The sequence below is a fragment of the Drosophila yakuba genome, chromosome 2L, assembly GCF_016746365.2.
Source record: "Drosophila yakuba strain Tai18E2 chromosome 2L, Prin_Dyak_Tai18E2_2.1, whole genome shotgun sequence".
NCBI classification, from domain to species: domain Eukaryota; kingdom Metazoa; phylum Arthropoda; class Insecta; order Diptera; family Drosophilidae; genus Drosophila; species Drosophila yakuba.
Window position 1 is genome coordinate 3,189,961 of NC_052527.2, and position 17,201 is coordinate 3,207,161.

Consider the following 17,201-nt stretch of genomic DNA (forward strand, 5'->3'; position numbering starts at 1 on the left):
TGGGAGTCGACTTTCTACTCCTAGTAGTGCATGAAATAACCAAGAATGGCTGCTTGTGTTTGTGTTCAGAGCTTATGCATGAATAATTTGCATTGCCAGCTTGGGGGCCCCTTTCGCCAAATCCAGCCCCACCCTTCAATCAATAGCGATTGTCGAGGTTATGAAATGGCAAGTGAGGAAAAGGGGAAAATAATGCCGAACTGGTTTAACATTTATTGAATGAATTCCCCCCTTTCGCAATCGATTGGAAGGAAAGTACTTTTTCTGAATAGCCTTGGCTGTGATTTCATTTGATATGCATATCAGAAATCTAGATACTCCATTATACACGGACCATAAATAAAATAAATGCTACAGATGCGAAGTAAGTAAGTAACAAGTATGTTTTTTTTTATATAACAATAGAAAAATCAATGAAAGGTTCGGGCTTTCGATATGCAAATATACAAGTTAAGTTATATACAAATATTTACTTTTCGTTGCTGTTGTCCAAGCTTTTTATTCTATACATTCTATACTGGAAATGTAAACATTTTCATACTAAATGCATTTACGTGCTTTATACCGCCCACGCAAAGGAACTCCAGCCCACTTGTATGGCTTTAATGGCACATACTATGTGCATATACCCGTTCGGTAAACTAGCCTAATGACTTTTTACCACCCACGTACATACATTTATCTAGAATCGAGCTCAATCGACTTATGGGAACTAAAGTTGCCGGCTCCCTGTTTATTTCGCTCGGGGAGCTACAAAAAACATTTTCACAAGCCATTAGCTCGTATCCATCATCAGGGGCACTAAGCGGTTTATCTCGTGCAGGACAACAAGCAACAAGGATGCAACAACAAGGACACCGACGAGTAGCAGAGCGCCAAGCATTTGCAATTAGATAGGAGCAGCCGTCCAATATACTTTGCATACTTTGCCGCGCAATAAAAAAAAGGGCCAATCCGACCGAGAAGAAACATTGCGCAGCTGCAGGCCATTTTTGTAGCATACTTTAATGCGCTGCGGCAGTTGGCTGCGTCGATAAATCGCCAAAATGTCTGCGGAATAACATTTTTAATATCTCTGTCCGTGTGCGACACAAGCTGCGCCTTGTTCTAGACCATCATTTGTTGTTTATGATTTTTCCCGAGTTTTTGCAGACGCCAGCTGCCGGCGTGCGTAAAAATTAAATCACTTTTATAGACCTATTCTCGTTCTTCCGCTGTCAGGCAGACAATTAATGTTCCCGTCCAGCCATATATATTTCACACTAGACACTGTCCTTCTGTATCCGTTCACAGGATCAGATTTATGTGCATCTTGACTAGTTTCAAGTGGCAGCAGTTAAGGCTGAGCTCAAAGACTAAAGAAATTACCCAGGTTTAAAGTTCAAAACCAGCAGAGTTGAACGAAAAATATATAGTAGACTGCAAGGCTTTGATTAAAGAGGCCCCGGGGAGAAAAAGAACTGAAAGGTCAGAAGAAAGGAGGAGGTAGCAAGAAAAGCCCACAGTTTTCCATTTTAATTCGTTTTGTGTAAACACTGGGACGGGAAAGGAAAGCTGTTCAAGTGTTGTGTAAACGTGTTCTTTGCGATTGCTGTAAAGGAATTTTCATTGTGTGCTCGCCCAAGAGTTTACGATTTATTTAATGTTGTAATTACGTTTTGACGACATAAAACTCTAATTAATACGCCTCCAAGGAGAATCGCATGTGGCTAAGCTGCTTAAGACTATAAAGAATTTCAAGAAATTGTAGTAAGAGGATTAAAGCTGGATTATGCAGGCATTCATTTCATAAGTTTGATTAAGATTTATTTTCACTGCTATTGCTATTTATTGCAAGAAATTCACTTTAAGTACTTATCAAAATGGAACATATGTATTTCTTCAATCGTTTTGGAAATTTTCAATTCATTGAAGTGGAAAGTAACTTGAATTTATATTCATTTCCCTGCTATTCTCCAAAATAGACAAGTTAACTTAACCTAAGCACACACACTTCGAATACGTTTCGTTACGACATTTTTAACCCAAAGGAACCAACAGAAATCGTCTAGAATATGCTTCCATTTGGTATGTGAGAAGCATTTGGGCATAATTTATTATGCTCCTGGGAACAGAACAGAACAGGACCAGAACGAAGGGAAGGACAATCCGAAGACGACGACATTTATCAAGTGTGCAACTTGAGCAAGGATCCCAGCGTCTGCGTACATACTATGTATTTCCTCGCTCTCCTTGACATTGCAACTTTTTGGAGCAACGCAAATTTAAAATGTAAATCGCTTGCTGCAACACGAGTGAGTTGTTATGCCCCACGGCCTTTCTATGGGGCATCCATTCTGAAAGGCTGCCCCCCTCCTTCTCATCTTCATCAACATTTCTTGCTGCATTCGTGCCTTCATTTTCGTCCCCAATCAATTTTGTAAATTGCATTTGCGATTGATTCCAAAGCATGTTGATTCCCTCGCCCACCTTCTGCCACTTCTATGCATTCTGAATAAGATGAGAAATATTATCGGACTGTTGCCTCTGCCGCTGTTCGTAGAAGTGCAACACGGCGTATGCGCAATTTGTTGTGGTCAATGGATGTGGGGACTGGGAAAAGCCAAGGAAAAGCGCTCCGGTTAATGGAATTGCAGCCGTGTGAGCTGGAAACCGAACCAACAACACATCAATCAAGGTCGGAACTCCATGTAATATAAATTGCACTTGGTGGCAATCTTTCGTTATTATGTGTAAACACACGTCCTTGATTGACATTCATACATTTCATGTCATTTTTAATTGAAGTGTGAAATGGAAAGGGTTACAATGGGTTTTTATAATTATGTAGGTAATTATTAAGCCCCTATTAAAAAGAATCATTTAATTTCAGCTAAATGTATTATATTGAAAGCCCCTAACACAAAACGAAATATTTTCTGAAAATGATATATTTTCTTTGTATTTTAATTGCACCCAAATTCTTCTTCATTAGACCGATACCCATTGAAATGCCAATATTCAGAATTCCTTTAATTATTGGAATCTCCCATTTCACATAATTAAACATAAAATGCGGCAAAAAATTTGCAATTTTCCGTGCAATTGCAAATGGCATTTTCCAAAAGAAAATCGTTGACAATAATGGAGCTGATGAACATTTGTGGTTGTGTTTATTGTCATTGTTGCTGCGTTAGTTATTCTTCCATCGGTTGGGGTGCATTTGGGCCAGTCTGAAACTGTTTGCGTCATTGTTCAGTTTTAGTTCTCTGCGGTTGCCTGAAATTGTCGTAATGCATTTACGGACATCGCACACACATGTGGTCCAAGTGCGGTTTTGTTGCTGGAAATGTTGGCTGTGTACTGTAAACAAGATTTTAGCAACCCACTTGCATTTCTCTTGGGGGTCGAACATGTGTGAACACTCATAATTTGGTTTAAGGACTTAGAGAAATGTTGTATAAGCAGTCCACTGTCTAAAAAGACATTATGGCCAATTCGAAAGCGAATATATTTCGCTTTTATTAGTTTAGTTTTATTATTTTTTTATTTATTATTCATAGCAAGAGATCTTCCAACCCAATTATATGATCATATTTGTTTCCATAGCCACGTATAAATTAGCGCCTTCTGACAATATTAGCCCCCTCATATCTCGTTACTCATACGCCACGTGGTCACGTTTTCGCCTAAGCTCTACGTATCTGCACTCGCTGCACTTTTCGCTTACGTTTTGTTATTATTTTCCCCAGTACTCGTTAGCCTTGTCTAGTGCCAAAATGAAATGACAATGTTTTCCCAGCGCACAGAACTCAAATCGTAAATCATTTTCCTTTTTTAGGGTGTTGGCAAAGGTAAACAATGTCACATAGGAGCCCGCAGTTGTCTGTCAGTAGAGAAAAAGGCAAAAAGATTACAGATATGTACGTATATACGCGCGGAAAAAAGGGGCAGAATGCGAGATATATAGCAACTCAAGTTTCTGTAGCCCCGAACTTTGACAGTTACATGCGCTGCACCATTGCAGAATGACAAACGAAGGCGAGAAAAAAAGCCATGAGTTGCACAAAATTTATATATCTGTCACATTCCAGTTTTCACTTTCGCAGAAAGCTGCAGATTTCGGTTATTGTGGGGAATTTTATGTTGCCTTATATCTATTTGGGAACCATGATATGACTTAGATTCAATTATTTATGTACTCAATTTTAATAGAACACCTTTTGTTCTATCTAAAATCTGGAGAATTTGAAAACGGAAAATGCTAGAATTTATCTCTTCCACTTCGTTTCCTCTCTGAATTTCGCACTTTCCCCCCAAACTTTTTGTGTTTTTGTATGTCAGTCTGACTTTTCTTTTTCGTCTCCGTTCGTGACAGCCTGTTTTTTTGGGGGCGTGGCGAGAGGCGGAATGGGTTGGGCATTTGGGTCAACTATCGACTGCAATTTGAACCTTTCAAACTGTCGCCGACACAAACGATGGGCTCAGCTGAAAAAAAAAGAAAAAAACGAAAACACACCGTCAGCCAGAGTAAAAGTTGCGGAAAGTGTGACAGCAACTCATTGCAGATGGACATTGGCCGGGTCTGCTGGGAATCCCCTCAAGTGCTCAGGAAATTTGATTTCAATTTCCATATGATTTTGATTTGGACAGCGGACTGAGGCAAGCTTGCTGAAATTTATGCAAATGAGAAATAGATTTTTCCTTGCAAACGAAAAAGGCTTCTCCTTTGATTCTTGAAATTTTATGAATCAGTTCCCAGTGATTGCGAATCAAATCATTTGAAAACCTTCTTATCGTGCAAGGCATAAATCAATCGGAATTTGCATTATTTAAACTCTGCTTGCTTTAACTTTACATAAGTCCGTAAATTGTTTACCAAAAAATAAATACCACCAACTTTTTACATAATTTCGAACAAGTATCTTCCTAAAAAGCTGGAGAAAATTGCGAAAATTGTTTTTAATTTTTCTGCTACTTCATCGATGTTTTTGCGTTGTTTGACTAACTTTGTAATTTGCACTTGACTGCAGTGAAACTGGTAAATTCTACTAGACAAAAAATATTGCTGCTTTTTTCTATTTTTTTCTCTCCCAGTTTGCCGCATTGCAAATTCAGCTCACATAGTTTTCACTTTGAACTTTGGGTTGAGAAAACTTTGCAATTGCATCTGGCGATGGGGGAAAAAAATATGCAGCTTGACTTTTGACCTATGCTGTGGTCCTTAGATCAACCCCTCAGGTTTGTGGCTTAAGATAATGCCCGGCTATCTGAAAAAATATAATTGGATTAAAATTCTAAAAGTTCGGGCTTTAAACTTAATCAAGTTAATAAACCATTCCAGTAAACTCACATATGCTGAGACGCATAAATACCATGCTCTTGCACAAAAGATAGCATACCTTTACCCTCAATTTTATATAGTTTTTTCCGAACATTTTATGTAGCCCTTGGCATCAGCTCTGCATAGTTCTGTGAAGGTCGCCAGGATATCTGTCTGTGTCTGAGTGCAGGATGCAGGATGTTCGCTGGGGTTGGTGCACACACATTTTAGACTCAGGCCAGCAGTCAAACGCTTTGTAAACCTTTCATCTTTACTAGCCCAGCTTTGGTTTGCATTTTGTCCTTCCCCCATCCCTTCCTCTCCCACAACCTTCCCCGCTTCTTTTCAATTATGCTGCTCGAATGAAGCGAAGGGACAGCAGAACAAAGGGGACACAAGGACGAAGCTCGTGCGACGCTCGCAAAAGTATGCTACATATTTAATGACTGGCTTAGAATCTTTGAGAACGTCTGGATACATTAGATTTCAGCTTTCTACGCAAGTCGTAATCAAATAAACAAAATGTCAAAAGTAACAAAATAATACGATTTCGATGTAGTTTAGAATCTCCAGTGATTATATATAAAATGTAAATAAAATTTCAATAAAATATGAGTTTTTCCTAGTACTACCTCTTAAATTTATGTTCCAAGGGCAGTCAAATTAAGCATTCATTTGCGGTGATATCACCGGCTTTAACGCTGAACTCCACGCAGAGTTGACTAACCTCGAACTGTGCTACATTTTTTTTGCACCTCCATCGTACACACATTTTGTCGTGTAATTTGCACGCTGAGTCTATTAAATGCACTGCAACCGAGTTGTGTCAGCACCTCAGGTGTGCGGAGCTTTCACTCACACTCATATACAATTCATAAACATTTGTTGTGGCGCCCAACGTGGGGCTTGAAATGCGACGTGTTACACAAGCGGGAAGAAGAAGAAGGTGCAAGTCATTAAGTGAGCTTGTTTTTGTGCTGATTTTTCTCGTTGTTCTCAGGGAAGAGGCCATAAAAGCTTCGTGCGCCACGCACACATGCACACATAATTATAATGGACATTAAAACGGACGCCTGTGGCCTAACCCTTAGTTTGCCTTGGTCCCCAGCAGGCCCCTTAACCCTCACGTTGTTTAACTTTCCACCGCTGAGTGCTTTATGGCGCAACTGGTAGAAGTATTCACCGAGCATAATATTTAACTCGGAACTCCCAGCTAAACGCACAAAATGTCTGCCCAAGACAATTCCGACTCCCAGTGGCGAAATTCATTTTCTTGTCGCTTACAAGGTATTTAAAACAATGGAAGTTTTGGTGATACCCTGAAAAAAAGTAGAGAGCGACGTAAAAATAATAATAACCCACTAATGTTGGTTTTAATATTATTTATTTTACCAGACAAGGTAGATGGGATTCATAAATGAAGCAAGATGATTACAAATTATAAAATTAAAACTTGTTTTTCATTTCCATTATCATTTACTGTGATTGAATTCTATAAGTTACTGTGGAGATGAAGATTACCACCTTTATGCATTTTTTTATACCACGTAATGAAATCCTTTTATTTTTGACTTTAAGCTCCTTATTTTCAAATTATAAACATAACCTGATATAATTAAGACTAAGTAACGACATAAAAATAATCCTTTCATTCAGGGGAAAACTCCCAAACTTTCCGTACATTTAAGCCGGACGCAGAGTTTTCGTTTATTTGAGGGAAAACGCTGTTCGTAACCTCGGCAAAGAAAAATGAACGCCACACAGCGACCGCATTTATGTGCTTGTATTTTGTTAGCGACTGCGGTGACTTGGAGGCGCTTTTCCTCCATATTTCCCCGCCCAACTTTTCCCGACCGGGCGCTTCCGTAATTTTAGACGCTTTCGTCTTTTATTTGCGCCTTTTGCTCGTTCATATTTTATGCTGGCATCGCGTGTTTGGTTCTTCCAGTGGCTTCTAGTAGTACGGTTGTTACTATTGTGGTTTCGCCCCCACTCTCCGTTTTCAACGCTTGTTGCTATTATTGTAGTTATATACTGGGAGTTAAATTGGGTTAGTAAGTTCTGTTTCCATTGTTTTCCCTTCGGTGCTCCGTAGTTTTCCTCCTTTCTCGGTCTTTCCGCTTGCGAGGAAACCGAGAAAAAATAGGAAAACAATTGCCTTTCAGCAAGTGCAAATTTCAGCTGGGGATTTCCATTCTGAGCATTATGATTTACGGATGTTTCCCTAACGGAAGCTTTCAATTTGCATGAATTGGCAAGAGGGAAGGATTTCAGAGGAAGCACAGGAAAATTAAAAACATGCTTTTAAAAGCAGACAAAAAAAACCTCTGCTTTAAGTCTAATTTTAATTAATGTTTTATTTCTGACTTCAATTTAAATACTCCTAATTGCACACCCGGTTATTCAATCGAGTTGTCAGATCATGCCACAAGTTAATTGGGTTATATCCCCGTAGTCTGCACTCTTCATTCCACGGAAAGTGGTGAAATAATTTACCCACATGGCCAGGACCCGGGTTCCACGTCATCCTTCTTCGCCCAGCTGATTTGAAACAAATTAACCGCACATGACAGGAACCGCAGGAATGCAGAGATACAGACACTCGGGGGCTTTGGGTGCACGGCATGGTTAGTTGGCAATTTCCCAGTGCAGGCAGCAAATCGAAATGCGATTCACCTATCCGTGGGTATCCGTATCCGTATCTGCAAATGTGTGACCCAAAGACAGCAGCTTAGTGGCCCAGTGCAGCACAAGTACACAGGGAGAAAACTCTATTAAATACTATCAATTATTTGAGAATCATATAAGAACCATGGTATATACTACCAAGTTTAGCAGTGGGATAAAGGCAACTCTTTATTTTAAAATCGAAATTTCTCTCAGTGCGTCCAGGCTTCGAACACTTACTGCCTTGGCCCGATGACAGGCGCTTAATTTTCAATTACAGACACATAAAGTGCGAGAAGCGGACTAAATCGCACAACCACCCAATCCGAAGCCGCCGCACCACCCGGCACTATAATGCCATCATGTGGTCAGGTGCACCACCCACCTATGTATGTATATCCAGACATATCCAGATGCACATCTGAACAAACGCGGATAGTTACACGGTTTTTACACGATTTCAGCACATTCGTTTTTATTCAATTTGGCTCACGGCGATTGCTGCGCTGGAAAAGTGATGGTAATTTCATTTGGCAAAACTGAGATTAGAAAGGTAGTTAGGAAATAATTCATTTTAGGCTAGCTTTTTAAGTTACTTAAAGCATTTTAAAGACAGTCTCATTCGTTTATGAACCCATTTCTCTCTATTCTGATTTCACCCTTCACACACCTTGCCGGAAATTTCCAGCACCACACCCCCATTTTCCATAAAAATTCAATTATTATCTTCGCCTTTCATGTTCAGCGGGCACAGTTAAAAAATACAACCAAAAAGCTCTGAAATGACAATTTTTTTATCATTCCACACACATGTGCGAGTCCACAAAGACGATTCTCTATCCACATGCTACGGTTTACCTGCCGTCTGTTTTCATTTCACTTTATTGAATATTTTTTTATTGGATTTTCACACGGTTTATGCTGATTGCGCTTTTAGTGCCGCTGGAACTACAATTAATTCAAATTGATGCCATAAAATGTGTGTGCGTGTTAATATTTAATTAAACCCAAAATTATTTGCCCATTTCAAACGATTTTAGCGCCATATTTATGTAATTAAATCGTTGTGTAAATTTGCATGGCACACAAATTTATTGTGGACATGAGTATCTTCAATCTACTTTTATCCATTTGCCATTTCTCAAACTGTCCAAAGAAATTTGCCGAGACGCAAGTCAAGCAAACAAAACACAGAAGTTGGCAGGAAATCGCCACTCGAGACAAAAAACAAACAAGGCAAGAAATTGTAAAATTCTAAATGGTGAGGCAAAAACTCCATAAATTTGTGGAGTCCACAGTGCTGCGAAAATGGAAATTATCTAAGCACTCTGCATGACCAAGAATTGCCCTATAAAATTCTCAAAATAAAACTATAAAATAACCTGATATCAGAAATTAAGGTATTGGATTATATATTGGTAATATTTGCTTCTATGTTCGAAGCTTAATATCACTTTTAGAAATCAATTTTTCTTACCTAATCAATTATTTTTCCCAGTTGAATGTTTTATTCCCCCAGGAAGTCAAGCTTCATCTCAAATCCCTGCAGGTTTTGTCCACTTACTTAGAGTATTCTTTCAGCTTAGTGAACCTATTCATTCTGGCTAAATTTGCCCAGTGCTAATATACCATTTGTCAGGCCATTTAATGGTCTCCGGGTCGAAAGGACAAGACTTGCTGTCTGGGGTCAGCCCCAATGTTGTTCCAAGGGTTTTTATCTGCGCCCGCTTTATTTATGCACCCGGTTGCAATTCGGCCACTTCAACCCCACAAAGTCCTGTTTTTTTGTGCAACTTAATTAAATTACCAGTAGTGGGGAAAAAAGCTTAGGGTGCAAAATGCCGCATTAGACAATTGGCTGGCATCCTAGAAGAGGCTAGAACATTCATCACATGTCTGTGCGATTTTTGGTTTGATTTATAGAGATATCCATCTATCAAAATGCAATCTAGTCACCTGGAACCCCCGCGCTGAATGATTAAATGAAAATTTGTCAGTGGCAGCTGCTGCGGCTGAGGCTCAAGTGCAAACACTATTAATTTCGGCACAACAATGGATGAATGAAGGATATATGTAACATAGTACACCTCCCCATTCTCAAGAACCTCTCGTCCTCCACCTTTTATCGACTAAGCCACACATGTGCGGCTTTTTCGCCCAAAATTTGGCAAGGCAACTTTAAGCTCGTTTGACATTTTGACAGGGGTTACACTTTGATTTTAAATACTTAGTAGTGAATTATTTGAAATAAGGAAGATGTCCCATATAGTATTATTATAGGAAAACCAATTAAACTTGTAATAAAAAGGATGAGTTTTTAAGCTGAGTGATCAACATAATCTTCTATCTCTATGAGAAATTCTTGACTTTTTTTTTGAGTGTAGCAGTAGCATTAAGCGGATGAAAACCTGCAACGACGTCAGTGGCTGTATCTCCTCGTCTATGGCCCCGTCTATGTGCAGTTTTGTGTGCATTGTCGTGTCGTGGCCATGAATTTTTAATGAAATTAGCTTAGGAATCTTACAACATTTTGCCGCGTTTCTGGCGACCCACGTGTTTGTCCTGGGAAATTCCGAATGGTGACAGAGGGCGAAGGAGAAGGAGGAGGTGAAGCCACGATGCAGGCGACGCCCACAAATATGCAAGGATAATGACGCTGGAGAGCTTCCAAGCGAAGGATAAGACACATTTCAGTGCAGTTAATTCACTCAGTTTCTATGCAGATATTATGCCATTCCACATGCATGAAAAGAAGCTTAATTAAGCTTCAGTTTGTTAGATGTGTTTTATCTATAGATAACTTTTCCAATTAGTGAGGAGGAAACTTTTCAATTTGCATATATTGTGATTATAATTTGATCTGATACTTATTTTGATTTTTTATATTGCAGAAGAGAAGAATTTTGTTTTAAATACAGACATATGATTATTAGAAAAGTATTATTGACGTTTTGCATGGCTAACAAATTTCAGATTTTTGCAGCAATTAAACCATATGTGTGCCCGTTGGCAATAATTAATGGAAGCATTTCCCCAGCTGCGAACTTTATTAATTAACAATTTCCCAATCATCCAGCAGAGCAAACAAAACCGAAACCGATGATGTTGCGAATTAGCATAGATTATATCGACATGAGGTTCACCTGTTTGTTTAATGCAAATAAATACCAAAGCAATTCCCACAGATGCATTTCAATATTGTGGGTGGAAAGGAAAAGCGTTATCCATACATTCCCATGCTGCAAGTGCAGCCATAAATAAATGGAAAATTACGAATCGCAATGGATGCCAGTAGCCCTTTTTGGTGGCATGCAACGCATTTCGCGTTGAGTCAATACACAAATGCCACCGCCGCCAGCATAAATCATTAATGGCGAACCAACAGTGGATCAGCTAGTGGGTATAGTATAGTATAGTATATATATATAGGGGTTCTGGAGCAGAGGATAAGCTCTCCGTATTGAAACAGATGCTACAAAACTGGAAAAACGATGCCATTACACGAGTATGCATTTATGTTTGATACTATTCCCATAGCAAACTCTACTCTGCTGTATTATTTCTGAAACCTTAAAGGTTTAGTTCGATGTGCAGATCATGAATCTCAATAGTTTTCAGTTTATGTAAGAAAAATGCAAAAATAAATGTATATCTGAAGCTTTCCTCGAAATAATCACCCTTAGCCTTTCATGAGCAAATTTTCACGCTGTTTTTCTTCATCTGTTCCGCATTAGTGGGTGGTACTAACAACATGTACGTATACAAGAAAAATGGCTTCAACTTATTGTTAGTTTCGGCCCGTTATCCTTGCACTTGCAGGCAGGTCCTGCGGTTGCGCCTGCTGCTGTTGACACGGAAAAAAGTGTATATAGAGGCGCCCCCTGTCGACAATTGTATGAGAGGAATATAATAGTGCTACAGGCTGCATATAATGATATAGGGGCCATGGCAAGACGACAGAATGGATGAAAAGTGGGGGAAAAGTGGGCGGCAAGAACTCTGATGATTATGAGGCTGTCGCGGAAAAAGGCAAAAGCAAAAAATAAAGCCCCAGTCATTGAAGGATATATATATATTTTTGGGACGTACCCTGTAGACATTTAGATAGGGCGTTCTCAGTGGGATGCAAGTAAAGTTGTTTAAAAAATATACTGAAATCAAAACTAACACTATAACTTTCGATTCTTTTGCAAAAAAGTGAAAAACTTTACACATATTTGTGTTTAAAATACTTAATACAGATTTGTGTAATTTTTCAGGTGCCGCGATTGTCCATCATAAGATTTTATCTCGCTGCCTGGGAAACCACTCAAGGACAAGCTATAGAATGCTGGGCACTCCGTACTAAGCACATAATAATAGTTGTATCTCTGGTAACCTCAGTGCCTCGAGAGTCTTGATTGTAAAGTCTGAACTTGACTTGGGGACATTTGGCCGCATTTGGCGTGCAAATCAGAATTTCATAGCCAGCCAACGAAGGGAGGAAAACGGTCGAGTGGTTGGGTAAAAGTGGAAAACTTTAAGATAGAGGAAAGTAATTTCATGTTGAGCGACAAGTGGCAAGGTAATTCATCAAGAGCAAAACAAACCTGTCACGAGCGAAAGTTCTTCAGGCAGACACGCGACAGTGGTTGGGTGGGCACGCCACCCACAACCACCCACAGCCACCCATAACCACCCACTCCTGAAGCCCACACGTGGTGGGTGATAAAAAATGTATTACCAAATTGGCTCGAACTGCACATATCGAGCCAAGAACCTCGAGAATAATGTGCCTCATTTCTGCCACGAAAGAAGTGCTGGCCAGTGAGAAATGGCTTCACTCCTTCGACGTTCTCCGGACGGAGCTTTAATCCCTTGATTGGGATTGAGGGCTCCTTGGCTTTTTATGCCCTACGTCGTAATAGCGTGCAGATTGGCCCATAAGCGGAATTTTCCGCTTTTCCGGGCGGAGTGGGAGAAAAGTGCTTGAGAAACTCACTCATTAGCCGGATGAAGAGGATAGTAAAATGTTTAAAGGAGCAGCTAGGAAACTAAGAGAGCTGTTACGCAAGATGTGGCTATTTTCAGTAGTATTTTCTAACAATATTAGAAATCTTATTGAATGCTGATGGTTTGTAAAACAAGAAAATAATTTTTATAGCGGAACACGTTTGTAAATAACAAAACTGTAGAATGAAGTCAACAGTTAAGCCTTCCAAGTTTTCTACGCTGTTTACTCTGTTATTCTAACGCTTACGATTCTCTGTTCTACGTTTCCCCCGAAACTCATTTCCACTCCCCCGCCTCACCGCATTGAGAGCACCTTTTGGCATAACTGTTTTTATGGCTCCACAAAAAATGCGACTCCCGTTCAATTTTACACATCATAAAGTAACGTTGCTGGGGAATCGATTCCCCGCAATCCAGGGAAATCAATGCGAATCCACACTGAGCATGCATAATTTATACAAACGAATCCGCCCAAAAACCACCCACAACACACAAGCAATAAAATAAAAACCAAATTGACAAACATTTGCCGTGTGAGAGCGGGAGGCGAGGGGGAAAGCCCAGCATCTGTTCATAAATAAATAAGTTCGTAATAAAATTAAGAGCTCGGCCTTTTCTTACCTTTGCCATAATCGTTGTATGCTGATAAGAAAATTTGCTGGTGAAATGAGCCGACGGCTTTTGTGAAGCTTATTAGTTGCTTAACCTTTCTCTGGGTCACAAAAAATAATCGTATAATGCCAATTAATTAACAATAATTCGTTTCGCTATGTTTGACTATTAGTATTAACATTTATTTTTCACTGATTACACTTTATTTCGGTTTTCGTAAATTGTAACGGTAAAACGAAGACGCACACACGCACACAAACTTGACTTAAAATTACGGTGTTTGTTTCATGAACATTTGGTGTATATTTAAATTCATTCGCTGGTTGGTTGGGTTTCTAATTTTTTTATTGATTTTTTAGCGCGTTCTTACAGCTTCCTGGCTGCTATTCAAAAATGGTAATTTATTCGCGGACAAACTTTTTGCGCAGACACATCCTACCAAAATTTCGATCCGTTTTTCACCGCGACAAAAGAGCATTTGTTCGCAGCAGACTCTTTCTGGAGGTGGCACTTGGGCCGATTGTGTTATCGATAAGTCCCATGTATCGCGCACCGAGTTCGGGTTGAGAAGTACGCTACTTGCTAGCCGAGACTCAAACCCAATATTATTATTTTAAAATATATATTTCTTAAAACTAAATATCTGCGTAAAAGTTAAGAAAACCAATAACTTATAAATCCAGCTCTTAGCAAATTCCAAAATATATATGCAAGTCCATTTCATTGAAAAACACTGAATGCCTAATCCATTTGCTCCATTTTCGTGTTCATATGTTTTACAATTAAAGCTGTTTTATTAACTACTTCCATCGCTCGCTTTACAACAAAGATTTAGATCCACTTAGCGAACTGGCACCCAACTCTCCAGCACTTGGCCATAGGTCTTGCGTTCTAAAAAGGCCAAAAAGGATCAGTAAATGCAAGAATGCCTGTGTGCAGCACTTACCCTTCACCGGGAAATCGTCGGGATGCAGCTCGATGTAGTGTCGGAGGACGGCGTCCCTTTTGGCCACGTACTCGTTCCTCTTCTGATCGAAGTATGATCCTGCGCCGACGCCCAGAACTCCAAAGGCGATATGCTTCTGAATGCCTGCAAAGCATTGCGAGTTATAGTTAGTTATAGGCGACAAAAACAATCGTTACGTCACATGGAAGCGAGACGAAAACTCACCGGAAAACACGGGCCTACGGAAGCCCCAGTTGACGAAAATGGCCACGCCCACTCCGGCCACTCCGCAGGCGAGCGGATTCCATATCGGCGAGAGAAAAGTGGGCTCGTGGGTGCCCTTGTTCGTCAAAAGTTCCAGCGGATCGACAACAGCACTCATGTTGATAGGATGAAAAACAATAGAGGTGGGCAACTGATGCAGCTGGCGATGGGACGGGCAGCACTGTCAGCTATCGATAGCATGCGATTTGAACTAGTTCCGTAACGACTATTAAAAAATGAAGTTGTAAATAATTTAAATAATATAAACAAACATGAGCTTATCTCCTGAATCTGAAAATCAATGTACTGACCATAGGCAACTCTATTTCGTTTATTTTCTTATTAGGAACGTTGAAATATTCACTCGTGCATTGAAATCAGAATAAATATTCAACAACTACCCATAAACCATATATTTGCATACCATATATTTATTTCAAAATAGCTTACAACGTCTTAACTGCTTTATAGAAAAGCTCTGCTGGCGTGCATATAAAGCCGTAAGCGGGAGCGCCATCCGTCGGATTTGAAGTGCAGCGTCTTGAAAATGCAAAAACTGGCAGTAGTTCTGTTCTACGTGATCATCACCGGATGTCCCCATGGATTTGAGGCTATTTCCCCAAACTGCACGACACCAGGAAGACTTCACAAGGAGTTTGAGGAAATGTGCCAACGTCCTTGCTTACGTATCGCAGCGCCACTCACGCCCTACGTGCAACAGTTACAGGACGAACTGAAGTGGCGTAAGATGTATCCAGGATTCGAGAAGTATGAACACAGACTCTTCTACGTCGAGCAGGCAGAACTTGTGAGCTGGGCCGAGGCCATTGCAGTTTGCCACAAAAAGGGGGCACAACTAGCCGAATTCGAGGACGACGAGGAGTTCCAGGCGGTTTTGAAAAAATCAACCCCCAGGGGCACCTACTGGGTGGGCATCACCGAGGGCAAGGACGGTGGGTTCACATCCGAGGACACCAAGCAGCCAGCCCGCTTCTTAAATTGGGTATATGGCCAACCCATAAAACTAAAGGACCCCGCTTGCGTTGCAACAAGGTCTGGAAAGGGAATATTTACGCATCCTTGCCAACTCATAAATAACTATATTTGTAGGGTGGAGTTACCTTTAAAAAATAAATAATATATTTACAAGTTGTAAGGTACTATTTTGAATGTTTGCAAATATATATTTACGTTTTTGTTATTAAACTAAATGGTTTTTGGGCGGGAAAAGTTGAAGAGCCTGTGCTTTTAGGAAATTTTAAGGATTGTTTCAGTTTAGTTGAGAATGACTATCGCCATCATTGAAATTTATCCCAAATTTAAGAGTGCTTTTTAAAACAACCCACAATCAAATGGCGCTATACACAATATCCACATTTGTTAGTGTTTTGTGTGTGAATATTGAAGAAGATGTAAAAAATAATATAAGCCATAAGCAACCACTTATCTAGTATTTCAATTATGGATAGACGTGCTCGTGTATTTATAGAAAAGCTCTGCTGGAGTGCATATAAGGCGCTAAGCTGGTACCCAACCTTCGGATTTGAAGTGCAGCATCTTGGAAATGCGAAAACTAGCAGTAGTTCTGTTCTGCGTGATACTCACCGGATGTCCCCATGGATTTCAGGCTTTTTCGCCGAAATGTGAGAAGCCAGGGAGTCCTGAATACGAATTAGAGGCGTACTGCGATCAGAAGTGCTACGATATCATTTATCCATTCATGGTCAGCGTGCAAAAGTTGCAGGATGAACTGAAGTGGCGAAAGATGTATCCAGGATTCGAGAAGTTGGGATACGGCATCTTCTACATCGAGCAGGTAAAAACGGCGACCTGGGAAGAGGCCGTTGCAATATGCCACAAAATGGGGGCACAACTAGGCGAATACGACGACGGCGTGGAGTTCGAGATGGTTAAGAAAAACTATACTCGCAAGGGCACCTATTGGCAAGCCATTAGATACTGGCCACTTCAAACCAGCTTCAAATCCAACGCCACCGGACTGCCAGCCCGCTACTTAAATTGGGATGCTGCCCAACCCAGCACAATAAATAGCCAAGTTTGCACTGCCACAAGACTTGGGCAATCACTATTCACGGATGTCTGTGATGAACAGTATAACTATATTTGTAAGGTCGATCTGCCCTTAAAAAAGAAGTAAGAGATTTAAATGTATTGAAATACACATATCCGTTTGCTAAGCTCTTGGCAATTCAATTAAAATCATTGTTAAAAGTGCCTAACTATTTATTTTTGTGTGGTGCTTTTCTGGGCGGAAGAAGTCAGTGTTTAATGGGAATATTTAAGTGACTTTAGACTTGTTAAAGAAATGGATTGATGGAACTGATTAGTTTGGAATGACTATCGCCCATTTCGAAATATAAAACACCGAAATTCTTATTATTTCAGCGTCTCTAAAAT

At 40.0% G+C, this 17,201-nt stretch overlaps 4 protein-coding genes across 5 annotated transcripts in view; 2 read left to right on the forward strand and 2 right to left on the reverse strand.

Annotated features, from left to right (window-relative positions):
* Positions 1-14,062, reverse strand: part of LOC6526677 (mucin-17) — a 72,231-nt gene extending 58,169 nt beyond the window's left edge. The window contains exon 1 of one of the 2 annotated variants that reach the window (XM_039371212.2): positions 13,583-14,062. In XM_039371212.2, the coding sequence (XP_039227146.1) occupies positions 13,583-13,591 (9 nt within the window). In that variant the 5' untranslated portion in view covers positions 13,592-14,062. The remainder of the gene's footprint in view (positions 1-13,582) is intronic. The other variant, XM_002087747.4, reaches the window with a different exon arrangement.
* A 281-nt stretch (positions 14,063-14,343) lies between these two features.
* Positions 14,344-14,934, reverse strand: LOC6526680 (NADH dehydrogenase [ubiquinone] 1 subunit C2). Its single transcript, XM_002087750.4, has 3 exons — positions 14,745-14,934; positions 14,520-14,663; positions 14,344-14,464 (listed from the first exon to the last, which is right to left on the reverse strand). The coding sequence occupies exons 1-3, from the start codon at positions 14,899-14,901 to the stop codon at positions 14,415-14,417; spliced, it is 351 nt and encodes a 116-aa protein (XP_002087786.1). The 5' UTR covers positions 14,902-14,934; the 3' UTR covers positions 14,344-14,414.
* A 361-nt stretch (positions 14,935-15,295) lies between these two features.
* On the forward strand, positions 15,296-15,939 carry LOC6526681 (macrophage mannose receptor 1). The gene has a single exon (XM_039371224.2). It carries the CDS (start codon positions 15,331-15,333, stop codon positions 15,919-15,921), a length of 591 nt encoding a protein of 196 aa, XP_039227158.1. The 5' UTR covers positions 15,296-15,330; the 3' UTR covers positions 15,922-15,939.
* A 370-nt stretch (positions 15,940-16,309) lies between these two features.
* Positions 16,310-17,003, forward strand: LOC26535438. Its single transcript, XM_015199135.3, has one exon. It carries the CDS (start codon positions 16,348-16,350, stop codon positions 16,939-16,941), a length of 594 nt encoding a protein of 197 aa, XP_015054621.1. The 5' UTR covers positions 16,310-16,347; the 3' UTR covers positions 16,942-17,003.
* The last annotated feature ends 198 nt before the right edge of the window (positions 17,004-17,201 follow it).

Excerpts from the sequence above, each read along its gene's own strand:
- LOC6526681 (XM_039371224.2), top strand. The coding sequence starts at position 15,331 with ATGCAAAAACTGGCAGTAGTTCTGTTCTACGTGATCATCACCGGATGT.
- LOC26535438 (XM_015199135.3), top strand. The coding sequence starts at position 16,348 with ATGCGAAAACTAGCAGTAGTTCTGTTCTGCGTGATACTCACCGGATGT.
- LOC6526680 (XM_002087750.4), bottom strand. The coding sequence starts at position 14,901 with ATGAGTGCTGTTGTCGATCCGCTGGAACTTTTGACGAACAAGGGCACC. Across the intron at positions 14,664-14,744 it reads CCGTAGGCCCGTGTTTTCCG|GCATTCAGAAGCATATCGCC; the intron begins GTGAGTTTTCGT and ends AATGCTTTGCAG. Across the intron at positions 14,465-14,519 it reads CGACGATTTCCCGGTGAAGG|AACGCAAGACCTATGGCCAA; the intron begins GTAAGTGCTGCA and ends TGGCCTTTTTAG.